Source organism: Armigeres subalbatus, chromosome 3 (assembly GCF_024139115.2).
Source record: "Armigeres subalbatus isolate Guangzhou_Male chromosome 3, GZ_Asu_2, whole genome shotgun sequence".
NCBI lineage: Eukaryota > Metazoa > Arthropoda > Insecta > Diptera > Culicidae > Armigeres > Armigeres subalbatus.
In genome coordinates, this window is record NC_085141.1 from 265,843,760 (window position 1) to 265,859,725 (window position 15,966).

General features: G+C 38.9%; 1 protein-coding gene and 1 pseudogene across 1 annotated transcript; one reads left to right on the plus strand and one right to left on the minus strand.

The window, feature by feature from the left end:
• LOC134222447 (uncharacterized) overlaps nucleotides 1-10,953 on the plus strand; it is a 29,867-nt pseudogene extending 18,914 nt beyond the window's left edge.
• A 2,963-nt stretch (nucleotides 10,954-13,916) lies between these two features.
• On the minus strand, nucleotides 13,917-15,006 carry LOC134219516 (uncharacterized). Its single transcript, XM_062698262.1, has 2 exons — nucleotides 14,780-15,006; nucleotides 13,917-14,492 (listed from the first exon to the last, which is right to left on the minus strand). The coding sequence occupies exons 1-2, from the start codon at nucleotides 14,869-14,871 to the stop codon at nucleotides 14,288-14,290; spliced, it is 297 nt and encodes a 98-aa protein (XP_062554246.1). The 5' UTR covers nucleotides 14,872-15,006; the 3' UTR covers nucleotides 13,917-14,287.
• Between the last annotated feature and the right edge of the window lie 960 nt (nucleotides 15,007-15,966).

The window sequence follows — 15,966 nt, forward strand, 5'->3', positions numbered from 1 at the left end:
ATCGTGTACTTCGTTTCAATTTACGTATTACTCTCTCAGTAAAATCAAACGGGTTTGTTATCTGCTGAAAATCGTCAGTGCACTGAGGATACTGGACGTAAGAACATCATACGTTTCTCTTTTGAAATTTCGCCACAAGAAAATGTATTGATTTTCATACGATTTTCTAATGGAATGCATTTCATACGACAATCTTATGAAATATTTTCAGTTCGTTAAAAAAAGTGTAATCCGTTTCGAACCATGGACGTCGTGATTAGGAGGCGTCGTTTACACCGCCACCGACGCTTGAAGTCTGTCTCGTTGGATGCCCAATAAAGAGTTAGAATTGATCGAAAAAGATCCTACGATTTTCATAGTTCAATTCGTATGAAAAATTCTCATAAGTTTGGTCAGGAAAATCTTACGGCCAGTATCCTCATGTGCATGTTCTTAAATAACCTTGGAATGGTAGTTTGACTGCAATTTTTTTGCGTGATTGGGAAACATATAATAATAATTGAACATTTTACTCTATCTCTTTCCCACCTGAAGAAAATTAGAAAATTTCTTTGCAGTGCAGTGAGAATGCCCTTTTCATTATGCGTTTACTATTCGCTAGTTCTAGCGGACAATGCACTATCCTACAATACTAGCGCGATATTGGCACAATGAAACAGTGTCCTCAGCTAATAAGTGTTTACATTATGCTAATATCGCGCAAGTATTGTCGGACAGTGCATTATCTAAAACTGGCAGGTATAAATGGGCTATAAATCGTTGGATTGCGTAGGGAGCACAAATTAGCTCCCAGCGACGTGAGAGCTCTGACCCGTTTAATATAAGCTAGTTCTGGACAATGATAGCGATAATTACTAGCGCAGATATTAGCACAATGTAAACAAGAATTGTCATCGGCTAATTGTGTTTACATTATGCTAATTCGCGCTAGTATTGTCAGATATCATTTCTCAGAATACTAAGAATAAACGGCCCATAATAAGCGTTTACATTGTGCTAATATTGCGCTAGTATTGTCGGATAGTGCATTGTCCGCTAGAACTAGTGAATGTAAACTGTGACTGGCCATTATTGGACATTGTGGACAATGCACTATTCGACAATACTAGCGTGATATTAAAGCATAATGTAAGCACTTATTAGTAGATGACAAATTTCTGTTTACATATTTATGCTTTAATATCGCGCTAGTATTTTCGGAATAGTGCATTGTCCAGCTAGAACTAGCTCATGCATATGGCCCGTTTACATATTCGCTGAATTCTAGCGGACAATGAGCACCATCCGGACAATACAGCGCGGTATTAGCATAATGTAAACAGAAATTGTCATCAATGCTAATTGTGTTTACATTTACCAGCCAATTTCGTTAGTATTGTCGGATGAGTACATTTGTCCGCCAAAACTAAGCTCATATTATGTAAACAGGCCCCGAAATACATACAGGCCTTCTGGGCCTTTTCATGTGACACTGCCGAGGCTGCACTTTGTTTTACAACCCGCTGAACAGGCCCGCAAGTCCGAGGGCTATCAGTTTCATAGAATAACTCGTCGAAATTGACGATTAAACCAGCTTGAGTTTAAATGTCCTTTCGTGAAAACCTATTACAAAAGCAGCAGTGTTCACGCCTTTTGAAATGTTGGTGCCTTAGTTTTTTTACCGTCGTATGTTGTCAAAATGTTTCGTTAAATTGAAGCACGTCAGCGACGGTGGGTGGTCACATGATTGTGGGACGTAAACAAGAATCACTAGTTTATGTTGTAGTCGGTTGTGTAATCGAGGAAGAACGAATTTTCGCAAGCTTGACACCCGAAATATTCTTCTATCACTCCAGAAAATAGACTAAACGCTCTATCAAAACGGAAGCGTTGAACAGGTAATTTTGGTGGAAGCGTATGCGAAGTCGGGAATTATCTTCATTTCAATTGTTTTTGTGGCATATTTTGATAGGAGACGGATAAAGCCCCCCTTCGAGTTTATTTGGATGCATTCTGTAATGTATACAATACAATGAGGTACGTAAATCTGCAAAATAATTAACCAGAATGTAACGATGACTAAAAATGTAAAATTTTGTCTATTTTGGGATGTGTTATACGTGATAATCATATAAATTCATGATATAATCCTGTCACAGTTTAATAATGCATGGTGAAATCTTGATGAATTTTTCGAACTCGACGCGAATTATATATAAACTGATCAGCTCAAGTGCATACTAATTTACTTATAATGGCATACTGAAAAAGATATCTCTAAGCACGTATGAGGCCATCAGTAATCCAGCTCAGAAGGCATTTCTTCTCCCAAATAATTTTCAATCACTTGGTAGATTTTTTTCAGATCGCCGGTCACTCCCAAAACTTTGAGAAGCTCGATGGGTTTTCAGAGCTTCCCAGCTCTCGAAAAATCTTGTTCACTACTTGTCTAGCGTTGGTGACTCCAGTGATTGTCCATCGTCCCGATTCTGATTGTAGTCCTTTTTCTGACCGATTGGCCCGTTTTCAATAACTCCCTCTACCCTCCTCGCCATGACTGGCGCTGGTGAAAGCTCTTTTCTTTGCGGTATGTCGTTTTGAAAGATCCCACGCGTGTCGTTTCTGGCAAAAGCTTTCCTCTACCTCCAGAAAGTACCTACTCCCGTTGCTTACGCCATTGTTCGAGTTTTCTCAGTCAGCTGCACTTAGTTTTTCCCTTTCTTGTAACGCAAAGTATACGTAATATTGAGGCTAAGAGATGTTCGCTCCAAAACAAACTTTTCATAGAAGGCCCGGGAGACCTTTTGTGTTAGTTTTCCTTGTAGAAGGCCCGAAGAAATTTTCTTTTTTTCTTTTTCTCTTTCTTCTTTTTATAGAGGGCCCGGAGGTGCCCATTTAGCAAAATATATTAATACTCACCGATCAACCCAATTCGAAGAAATTGAGGTGATGTCTGTGTGGTGGTGCAAAGTCTCGCCCAAATTTTGGTAGCATTCATCTTTAACTGATTTGTTTTCTAATAAAATATGACATTGTTGTTCCTAATAAAACTGGCCTGATCGGACTATGTGGGACTCGAAAGTAATGACAAAAATAATTTGTCTTACGTCAAAAAAGTCTTGCCCATTTTAAAGCACTCGCCCTCACCTGAATTTTTTTGCAACACGTTGCATTCTAACGAGAAATTGTATTTCATTTTATTGGAATCGATAGGGATCTGTGGCCAAAATTACGTTATATTGTATTCGCTGAGTTGGACAAGGATGAAATCTTAACCCAACAAACAGAAAGTTTTTTTTTACTAGATGGGCATTATGAGTTTGAGTCCATCCGAGGGAGCTATGAAGATTGACTGCATCAGGCTGGAATAATGCCACTTTACTCAGAATGATTGATGAGTTCTACTTATTCTTCTTTCCCCACTTCTTCTAATTTGTATTACATATCCTCTTGTGACATTGTCGTCTCGCAGCTGAGTATTGATTCCGCACCTCGCAGTTATTAACGCTGTCAGTAGAGGCTAACACGATGATACTTTTTTATGACCAGGAAAGTCAAGAAAATGTCCAACCTAGAAAGTTTCCTAGACTGGACCGGGAATGGAACCCCAGCCACCTCTCAGCATGGTCTCTGCTTTTGTGGCCCCGCATATTTACCTCGCATGGCTTTTGGAAGGCCCTTTGTTGAATCTCTACTATAATAACACTTGATTTACCATTAAGGAATTGCATATATTCAAACAGGCAACTCGGCCGTACAGAAAACCATTTTTTGTTAGAATATCTTGGCTGTGCATATGCACAGCACATGTTTCTTGAAAATGGACAAATTGATATGAAATTTGCGAAAAATTGATATGAAAGCCAAGATATTTAACAAAAAAATTGATGTATCACACCACATATTCCTACACTCTAAGAATTCAGGTGAGCACAGCTCAAGCAGATTATGTCGGAAACTGTCTAGAACAACAGTAATTGCAGCAGAAGGCTACGTGCTTACACCAAGCTCGCTCGTAGTAGTGCGTGAGATGCCACGGGTGAGCTGCAAGGGTTCTTACATAGTCAGTTCTAGATAGTGCCGGTGCTGTGGTGGCTCACGTGGTGGTCAGCTACTGCCCGGGCCGTCTTAGAGGTGGAAAAGCCAGAGCAGAGTGTCCACCTTTCTTCAATAGTCAGCTCATTTCCCCAAACACATCTCATATAATCGGCTCTGCACCGTATTAAATATTCGGTTGAATATTGGTCATTGATGTATTATACGCAAAGTATACATCTCTACAAATTGTTAAATTCATCTCTAGTCTGAGTATGTCATTATATGTTTTGAATAACTGGCATGCGATGTTACGTCAAAATCGTGGACCGGAGTAGGTTCATGAAGCATGAAATATTTTAGTGCTCTGAGGCATGAGTAAACGCGACATGCAATGCTGGACGCGACGCGAGTAGTGCAATTTGACAGGTCATTGATAATCGATTGTTTCTTCTTTTAATCGAGTCGCGTCGCGTCGCATTGTGCTCGTCGTGTAGTTACTCTGTGGAAACGAGTTAGCAGCGAGTTAGCGACCGGGACCGATTTCTGAGGTCGTTGCAGCTTGCGTATGTTTTTAAATTTTTCTTTGAATACTCTTTGGATAGCTTCCTCCCGGATGTATTGCTCAATTGATGGCCAGGTTTTAGCCAGAGTCTATAAGGGCCCTACACTCGGTCCGACATGTTTGTTCAACTTTTGACTCCACCTCAGGAAATTTGAAGTTCGGTCTGGAGTCAAGTTATACTTTGGACCCGTCTGTGAGCAAGTTGTACCGGCAATAACAGTCGTGTACAAATTGAGCACAGACGTTCCGACATTAGCTCAAACAGTATTTCTATCGCCGTATAATTATGTATGGCGAGATTTAAACGCCAATAAAATAAAATGTATGAAATTTGTTCCAGCTAATAAAAAACATTTCAATATATGTACCACCCAATAAAGTAGCAACAAGAAGCTTCATCTTAAGTTTGTGGCAAAGTTTGTAGACAACTTTAGCAATGAATTAACAAAAGTTTTAAAAGAGCATGAAGTATAAATAGTAAGCATTGAGTTTTTAATAAAAAAATGTGTTTATTTATTCTAGTATAAATGTTGGATCCATACAGTTTGTCGAAACTAGTTTCGAACCACAGTTTAATGGGATGACGATTACGATTGATGATGTAGCCAAAAGTAAAAATGAACGAAATGAAAAATTATAACTTTGTCTATCGTTCTGAAGTGAAAATATGGCAAAATATGCAAAACTAATGTCGAATTCGTTTTTAAACCTGGGTCAGTGCAAACCTGAACTGAATAAAAAACATTTTCAGTTCCATCTGTCATTGGATATGTTGGTGTGCGTAGCATCGTGTTTGTTTTGATTCGAGAACATATGGATCCAGGAGCATCCAGTGCAAAAATGGCAGTGCGTTGGACTAACTCAGATCGTGATAAATAAATATGTTTAAAAAGTGCGTGAACTGATTTTTTGCGGATAGTTGGAATTTATTTTTGGAATTGGATTTTTCAAAACAGGGGAACTGCTCTCCTGGAATTTAGTCCTCATGGCTCCGATAATCATCCTATCAAAAAAAAAAAAGTCAATGGAAAGAAATTTGGATTGTTTATTATTTTGAAATTTTTTCAGCAGTGAGCACGCATGTTGACAAAAAGAGGCAACGAAATTGGTGCTGTATTTTTTTGTTTCCCGATGAGATGAATATATGTTCAGTGAGATGGAGATCGGAACAGTTCACCTATTTAATTATAGTTTTTTTTTCGGAGAACACTCAGAAGCATGCAATAAAAATGCAATTCGCTAATTTTCTCTCCTGATAAAGGTAGCCTCACACCTCAGGAAAATTTTCCGCCGGATTTTGGGCCCCGCACATTTTCAATTTTCAAGAATCTCCCGGAGGAATTGCTCAAGGTACTTCCGGGAAAACTTATGTACGAAACTTGCGGAGCAATTCCTGAAGGAAACTTCGAGTAAACTCCTGTATTCCAGAAAGATTTCCTGAAGGAGTTATTGTAGGAATTCTTCCATAGAAAATCCTGGAACAGTATTCAAAGATATTCCTAGAAGAATTTCCAAAGGAATTCATCTCGAAAGGATCCCTTGGAAAAAATATGGAGGTATGCCTGAAAGATATCGCCAAAAAATCAAGAAAGAATTACTGAAAGAATTTCTGAAGTATTTTTTAGCAGAATTTACGAAGACAATTCTGAAACGCACGAAAGAGTTTTTGGAAGAATTTCAAAAGAAATTCTGCATAAGAAATAATTCTATTCGGTATTCCTCAAATATATTTTCTGACAATTCTTAGCGGATTTTGTGAATGGGTTTCAAGGGAATTCCCAAACTACATAATTGCATCCACTGACCTAATTTAGGACACAATCAGTAAGGAAACCCTGAATGAACTTATGAATATATAATTTCCCTAACAATTATTTTCAAACTGAATCTAGACAACAGTACCGGTTTAATTTCATTTGAAACTACAATAACAAATATCACAAAATTATCGGAAAAAAGATTTTCAACGCGCATTTTATTTTAATAAACAGACAGTTTCGTTTCTCCCTTCTGCTTGTTTATTCCACCCAGTCCCACTCACCCACGTGGTTTTGACAGTTGAAGTACAGTTGTATTGGTGAACCCGGTGCGAAACCGTGAAACAACACAGTGCGAACCCGACAGCTTTGGGGTTGGAACTAGTGCGAACCTAGTTCCAACCTGAGCGAATAAAAAAACACTTTGACAGCACTTAGGTTGGAACTGGTTCCAACCTAGGTTGGAACTTTTTAAAAACGAATTCGAAACTTATGTACAAGCGAAAGAGAGCGTGAACAAAGAGAGTCTCTCTTTTGCACATACGACCTATTCTCAAGGCAATCTAGAAATGTGTGTGTGTTGATTTTCGGATGCAAGCACTGCGATTGTCACCACTACGTAGGACATAAAGAGATTGATAATAAAGGGTGTACAGCGGACCATACATGTATGAGTGTTGGTTTCCGTTTAACTTGCAAGAAGGTCGGACTCTGCGAAGAAAAAGCAGTCATTCTATAGGCGATTTTGAGCGCATCGCACGCACGAAATTAACGTTCTAAAGTAACTTGAAGGATTGAGCAAAATTGGAAGTTCCCAAAATAATAATATGAGTAGAGGGCCTCCTTAGCCGTGCGGTAAGATGCGCGCAGTTACAAAGCAAGACCATGCTGAGGGTGGCTGGGTTCGATTCCGGTGCCGGTCTAGGCAATTTTCGGATTGAAATTGTCTCGACTACCCTGGGCATAAAAGTATCATCGTGTTAGCCTCATGATATACGAATGCAAAAACGGTAACCTGGCTTAGAAACCTCGCAGTTAATAGTTATTGGATATAGTGGAAGTGCTTAATGAACACTAAGCTGCGAGGCGGCTCTGTCCCAGTTTGGGGATGTAATGCCAAGAAGAAGAAGAAGGCCTGAATAAGAGAAACGCGGATAGAAACTATGACTCTGCCAACACTGCATTCAATCTTCTTCATCAAAGAACAACACATGAAAAGGATGATGAAATTGTTTATGTAGATAAAGTCTCACAATACTCTATTTTATGTGTGCACATCACATAAACAATAGAATCCAATGAACAATGGAATTTCATTTCATATTCTATAAATGACTTGCATATATTACTGCAAACTGAATGTAAAATACATTCAATTTTGTTTACTTAGAAATGGCATAAAATCGAATTTAGTATTTGAGCAAAATTTTGGCTGCTTGACAGGTCTCCTGCTCGATTGGCTGCTGTTTTTTGACGGTTCGATAGGCGGCACATACCTATCCGCGTTTCTCTTATTCAGGGGCCTCTAAACATGAGCATAATTCAGAATCAGTGTTAGCAGATCCTTTTGCGCAATCTTTACCTATATTACTTTTCAAAATTTGCTTAAGTCTGCAAATATGATACGCACCATATAAATAAAATCATTCATGAAGGAAAAATCTTACATGAGGGAAGGGGGGTTGAAAAATCCAGAAAAAATGCTTACGTAATAAGTGCACGACCCCTAAGTCGTTTCGAAAATTCAGTATTGATGACTGGTTTGGCCTATTTATGAGCATATGTTATTTCCTAACAAAGGTTAGAGAGAGAGGTGCAAAAACGTATCTAGTATTAAGAAAAATGACTTTTTCATCAGTCTCTCTAAAATCAATATATTATTTATTATCTGTATTTATTAAATTTCAGCTGACGATCATGACATGGACAGTATGAACAACGTAAATGCAGAAACACCAAACATTGTCGCCATGGTATCTGGTTTTCCAGAGCAAGTGGTTGACAATGGCCATACTGCCGGGAATCCTTCTCTGGCACTACACGGACGAAATCTCAGCAGCATTATGTCAGATGGCAACCGCCCGTCATCGCTTCAAGACGTGGTCCCAGTTCAACTGCCAAGAATCGTCACCGTCGTATCTGGTGCGCCGGAACAAACGGTTGATTCTTGTTATACCCGCCTCTGATCCTTCTCTAGTATTACGAACACAAAATCTCAGCACAATTATTCCTGACGGCAACCGACCATCACAGCTCCAGACCGTCACTTCCTTTAAAATGCCAAAAAATCGTCGCCGTCGTATCTAGTGCGCCGGAGCAAACACTCAATCGTAGCGTAACCGCTGTTCCGTCTTCTCTGGGACCTAATAATAATACTGCATGTACAACGACAACCGACTATCTATTCATTTCCATCGAACTCTGGTTCTGGTCATATACATCCGTTGATCCATTCATGGTGCTACGCCAATCAAATCTCGTCGCCTTTTGCCGGACAGTAACCAAGCATCTACGTCATCACTCCCGTATATCAACCCATTGGAAACTTTACTTAACAGTAAAGTGGAGCAAGATGAGACCGTTATTGTCGAAGAAATACAAGATTGCGATTCGGCGGTTGTAATGAAGCAAGGATCAATAATGGAAGAATTGATTGAAGGCATTTCCGATGAAGAGAACATATCACCAAACACATCAGTGAAAAAGATCGGTAGCAGAGGAAGATGTAAAACTCACCAAAAGCGAAAAACGTCACGCATCGACAGAGATGAAATTTCGTACTTTCAGTGTGAATTGGACGAAAATCGGTGACAATATTATTGGGCAGTTGAATCGTTTGCAAAGAGTTTCGAGACCAAAATCCCGACAAAAAGTATTCCTCGCGGTGTTCAGTTCCCCAAATCTGATATGACTACTTTGACGAATAATATCGTCCATCAAATGCGTTGCATTGATACCGAAATATCAGCGTGTACGATGGAATCAGTTGCACGGCAAGTTCACTCGAAATACTCGGGTCTAAATTTCATAGACGATGATGGATGCATTAATCATAATAGTCATGTTGCATTGAAGCATAAACTTATCAACCGAAATTCTTACTTGAACCGTTTCAAGGATCCGGATGCGAAGCTTTCAGTCGCCGAGGTTCGTAGGAATAAAAATGTGAAAGCCGGCACACTCAAAGAGTATTGGACGGCGGTTTCTAAAGACTGTTCCAAGGACATCGTAGGGAAACTTGTCAGAAACGATCCGAAAGTATTGAACGATGAGTTTCTCAGTCTCTCAGTCATACGTGCGATTTCGATTGGATGAACCAAAGAACCTTAAGGATATTGTTACTGGTCTTCCCATTCTTCGCCGACGACAACTTATAAGCTACCATTTCGAGAAAGCAACAGGCGTGCCTATGGACACATTCGAGAAGCTATTTGTGGGTAAACGAACGAAAATTCGTTGACTTTTTGAAAAGTCGACCAAAAATCGGACTGGATCATACACCTTCGGACTACGACATCATTGCGTCATTGTGCTATTTGCTCGGGGAAAATGTCAACGAACTCATCATTCGGAAAGAAGTAAGTCTCTTGCATAATGTGTTACTACCAACCACTATAGTATTTTTGTATTTTTAGCTTGGAACAAAGGCATCAGAAATAACAACAGAATGTGTCGGGCCGGTGCTTGTTTGTGTCGGTATGTAACGGATCATGTTACTTGTGGTTATGACGAATATTAGCTGCCATAAATATAATCATAAATGGAATATGAATAAAATTAATGCTTTAATGCCCATTTTCAGCAATACACACATGTTTAAATAGTATGTAGCATGGAAAAAAAGTTTTAACAAATGTAATTGACCTTCCCTTTGTTTTTTAAATTTTAAGTCAACATATCTAAACAAAATCTTTGCTATTAACTTTTACAATTTGAAAACAAAAATTATAAAAAGTATTGCAATTTAGACTGGGCTTTGTTGGTCAGAAATTAGGTAAATGTTATGGCAAAATGTATATATATTTAATTTTTTTATAATTTGTGACATATACTGATGGCCGTGTGGTTAGCGACGTCAATCGTCTAGACGCATGAGCTATGGAGTGTGGGTTCGAATCCCGCCCCGGTAAGGAGGAAACTTTTCGTGATCGAAAAATTCTCCACCGGTCCACTGGGTGATATGTGTATCCAGTCCGTTGTCTAGGTGTTGAGTCTGTATGACCTCTGGTCGAAGACGGTGTTGTCTTTTTTGTTCCCAAAACTTACTCAAGAATCCATAAGCCTCCTTTGCCTCTGGTGTTACTTAATGTGAAGAAACTCAACCCGCTGTTGATTAACGCTTTGTCTTTTCTTTCAAGATCTTGGCAATAATGGCTACGTATTCTACGTATTTGCGGAACAAGTTTGCCTTCACTGAGGGATCGAACGACGTCATCACTGCGGTTGGTGAGTTGTTGGCGGTGCATTACATTTATAATTTGATGTATATGAAATGCACCTCCAAGTTTTTGGAGTTGGTGCAATCCTACTTCTTCAAAATTATTCCTGATAACAGGATCTAAGTCCAAGGCAACTAGAAAAAGCAAACAACAGCGTCTGGTTCTAGAGCGTCATTGAAGGATTTCGAACCATGTGCCGGCCGCAATCATAGATGGTTAGTTAAGCTTCTCATACGTTAGACGTAAAATGAATTCTAACATTTTCCGAACTTGAGAGATTACTATTAGTTACAGCAGAGATTATTATTTAACACGTTTCATTATAATACACGTCAATTAGTAAAACAACCACAACTGTTTTTTAAAATATAAACGATAGCAAAACCGATACATATAATAGTTTTAGTTTTTAATTATTATCCAATATATCCGAAACCCAATGTAGTTCACAACATTATTCGCTCAGACATAGTGAAATATCCATTGATCTAAGAATTTCAAATACAAAAAAAAAATGATTTGTAAAAAGCGGATCGAACATTAATGCATGTATGTATCAACAATTTGACCTGCTTCTACGAGTATCCAAAAGATTTGAAAAATATATATTTGAATCTCGATTAACTGTCCCCGACTTGCAAAACATGTTTGTGTGAATAAACTAGGAATATGAAACTGGAACGAATCTGCAATAAAGGCAATGTTTGTTAGTATTTGTTATTGATACGATTCACGAGCAAATATATTTAAAAAAATGCTTTCTAACGAATAAAGAACGAATTCTATTTTTAGGCTGCATAGTGCAACATAACATAGAAGTCTTGAATTATTTCTTTTTTCGATTGTACTTCGACTTAAATTTGTATATCAGCCGCTCACTGATTATCGTGGAGAGCTTCACATGAGGTACAATTTGATTGCTGAATATAATTTGGCATTGTGAATACTGGTATGGTAAGTATGGTTAAATCATTTGCAGTAGAAAGTTGCAGCAATGGTCATTTAAAATTACATCAACGATGACTTTAATTTGGGAAGTAATTTTAAGTTGCATAACATCTTTTTAAGTCATCGAACGTAAATTCTGATTAAGAATTTCAATGTCATGTAATTTTAAGAAGTGACGTAAAATTATGTCCAACGGATCGCTCCTTTTATGTGCATCCAACATCACTTAGATTTACATGATTTTTTCGAAGTGTGTTGATTTTAGTCCAGGCATCACATTTTAGATAGTTGAACTCTTGGTCCAATTCTGTTGACCAGTAAAATTGCTTCGATCTTGCCAATTCTCGCAATCGCCATGTCTTATCTGCTCTATGAGGTATGAATCTTTCAATATAGTTGATTAATCCTAGAAAGCTCCTGACTTCATCTTGGTTTTCTGGTCGGCGAAACTGTTGAATGGCCTTTATCTTGTCGTTTTCAATACTCCAGCCACTGGCTGATAAATCGAACCCAAGAAATGTAACTTTTTGTTTGGCAAATACGCATTTGCTTTTATTTATCATAACATTGTGATCCTCGAGACGCTTCATAACTTCAGCCAGGTTCCTATCGTGTTCTTCTTTTGTTGATCCGAACACTAGTACATCATCCTGGTAGTTTACCGTTCCTTCACATCCTGTTAAAATAACTGACTGCATAATCTCCTGAAATATGTCCGGAGCATTGCATAGGCCAAATGGAAGCCGACGGCACCGATATAGTGTATCTCCTGAGAAGAAATTTGTCAAATGTCGACAACGTTCGTCCAGTACGACGTGAAAGAATGCGTTTTTCAGGTCTATTGTTGAAAACCATTTTGCACCGTGTAATTCCAATAAGATAGATTCAAATGTCGGCATTTTGAATGGTGTCCGGAAAATGCATTTGTTCGGGCCTCTCAAATCAATAACTAAGCGAATGTCGTCCTTTCCTTTTGGCACAACTAGCAATGATGAGCAAAAGGATCTATCCATGTTTTCTGAGACAGGTTCGATTATTCCGGTTGACAATAATTCGACAATTTTCAGTTGTGCCAATCTCTTGAAGCCTGCCGGGATATGAGTATACACATTTCTAGCAGGAGGTAAATCCTTATTATAATGTAGCAGAACGGGTGGAACGTTGAATTTCGGAAATTCTTCTTGAATTAAAGCTGATACTGTGCTTATTGCACCAAGCTCGCATTTCCAGATATTGCCGTGATCGTTCACCGGAACTCGAAGTCCCACGTCTAATAGACTGTACCTAGCCGCTGTGTTGAATCCCATCAAGGATCGCGATTCTTCAACAACGTAGAATTTTTCCAAAAGATTCGGTCTATCTTCAGAAACGTGTAACTTTGCAAAAAACGTTGCTACTACATCAATTTGGCCTAATGAAGCATATGCTCGCAGTGTTTTATCTGCAGTGGTGCATACCTCATGAAGTTCGCTCTCGGTACACTTGTTTTGTCGCATTTTATCCCAAATTTGTTTCGTGATAGTGTTTACTTGTGCTCCGGAGTCAATAAAGAAAATTACCCGTACCCCAGCAACTCGACCAATAACATATGCATCTTCCTCTGTTAGTGGATTGTAAGCTGGTACAGTGCATATTGTCTTTTCAGTGATAGTAGTTTCGGATATGTATTTCTTTTCATTCTATAAAAGTAAAACAACCTATATTATGATATCGATTATTTTGATAACAGCATTATTTCACATTTGAAAAAACAATAAAACCCTATATACTCCCCCTTTCTTTTCTTTTTTTTAAGGTTCAAATTATCAATCAAAATTATACTGTTTTATCTGGTATACTTCTTTCCATACTGAGAATGATTAAAGAAAATAAACCGTACATCTACTCAATATTTTCATGAGAATATTTTATTCAAAATTCAAAAGGTTAAAGTTAAGTTCGAATGTGAAATAAGAGATATTAAACGTTATTCAAATTCAACCACATTATGTACCTTTTCTTCATTATCTTCCCCATTTTGCGTAATTGCTGCGATCTTAGCTCTCGGCTCTTCTTCTTCCGTTCCATCGTGTATTCGCTTTTGACCGCTTCCTTGTCGGGACTGAGCTGAACAAGCTCGAGCTAAATGACCACGTCGGTTACAATTATGGCACACCTTATCCAGATTTGGACAATCTGCTGGACCATGGTACATGCTGGCGCATCGCCAACAAGCATTTCTGGGTGAACTTGCACGGAGAGCCTGATAACGATGATAAGAGGAACCTTTTCCGCGATGATATCCCTGATATCTTTATCCGGTTCCACGTCGTAACTGGAATCGTTGAGTAGTGCCTTGCGGTGCTGCAGTTACTGCAGCGATGCTTTGTCGATTTAGTTTCTGGTATTCTTCCTCATTGAAAATCTCCATCTCTTGGTCTCGTACCATAGCAATTAGGCTATTCATGTCGCCTTGGTTTACCCAGTTTCGTTGAGCTAACACGCGCACACGACTATCGCTTGTCCCTTTAACAATAGTTCGAACTATAGCTTCCATTTCCTCCTCGTTTTTGTAGTCACAAAGCCTAGCTGGTGGCTAACAGGGACTCGTTGCCAGATGCCTGTTGTTGACACGTATCCATTTGTCTTGTTTGATTATTTCGTGCGTTTTCTTTGTCAAGCAGTAATTGGTCTTTTTCTTTTCTAACGAAATCCAACTCGTTTTTGAGTGCTACCATTTGCTCCATTAGCATCTTTTTCGAAATCTTACTCTTCGATTTCAGTTTCATTCTGTAACAAAACAGTAAAGGGTATACTTTGTAGTTCAACTTAATTGTTCATATCATTTTATATTTCTCATTCTTATTATTTTTTTTTTCGTGCTGCCTCGACTACAGCTTTAAATGAAATTTTACTTTGCATTAACTATCAGAGCTGTATTTTATTTATCGGACACTACCTCGTCTATAGTTCCGTAATGCTTACTCTTTGGTAGTTTTGACACTCTGCCTTATCTATCAGAGGTCAATAATGCTGAATACTGCCTCATCTACAGTTCAGCATTTTGAAATACTTACCGATTGGGAGATGTTGATCTGCTACCGCCCGCGCCATTGTCGTAATTTTCAGCGCTTGAATCGGGTGCCCACCCGAACCAGTTCTCGTCCATGCTTGGTTCTCTTGATAAGATCTTGATAGATGTATCGTCCTGCCACGATCACCAGACTTCCAGTCCTTGCTTGATAAATCTGGAAAGCTTGATTTTCTTTTTCTTGATAAGATGCGTTCGCCACGACATCCGTTGTAAGAATGACTTCTGGCTCCGTTGACACCCGCCTTTTATACGGTTTGGCGTTGGCAACGGTGATGTGTTGTTTGTTATACTTAACTACGCCTTCCAAGATGTTCGGGAGTCAAACGTTGAGAAATGGTTTTGCAGATCACGCCTGTTGTGATGCAAACACCAGAAATATCATAGACTGGCGGATTTCCATTTTTCTTTATTGTTGGACGAAATGATGTTACAATAGGAATATGTTTGTATTAATGTAGAATTTATTTATCTTTATTTATCAAGTCTTATTCTCTACAGTAGACTTATGCAAAATGGCAAATCCCAAGTGGCTTTGGTGCAGGAACCCTATTTTCGCAAGGGTAGCTTTTACCTAGGTAACCTAGTGAACCCGGTTTTTGCTGCTTTCAGTAATGAAATGGCAAACTCTCGATCAATGCCGCGTGCATGTGTACTTGTTAACAACGCTATCGTTGCTACACTTATCTCTGAACTAACAACCAGAGATGTATGTGTTGTCACAATTGATGCAACTAGCGGATCCCCCGTCAGGAAATACGTCTATTGTTCGGTTTATTTACCACATGATGAACCATCCCCTACGGATGCTTTCAAACAAGTGGTCAGTTATTGCACGTCAAAAGGCCTTCCGCTAATTGTCGGTAGTGATGCTAATGCTCATCACATCATCTGGGGTAGCTCGGATATCAATCTGAGAGGCTCCAGCTTGATGGAATACTTAAGTAGTACTGGAACGGTTTACTTAACATAGGCAATCGCCCAACCTTTATGGTATCTAATAGAGCAGAAGTATTAGACATAACTCTCTGCTCCAATCGAATCAGTCACGAGTTGACGAATTGGCATGTGTCAGATGAGGAATCCATATCTGACCATCGCTACATCTATTTTGATCAGTTGAATGTTTCTTCGCAGACCTTGCGTTTTAGAAATCCCCGTTCAACCAACTGG

Excerpts from the sequence above, each read along its gene's own strand:
- LOC134219516 (XM_062698262.1), bottom strand. The coding sequence starts at position 14,871 with ATGGACGAGAACTGGTTCGGGTGGGCACCCGATTCAAGCGCTGAAAAT. Across the intron at positions 14,493-14,779 it reads AGATCAACATCTCCCAATCG|AATGAAACTGAAATCGAAGA; the intron begins GTAAGTATTTCA and ends GTTTTGTTACAG.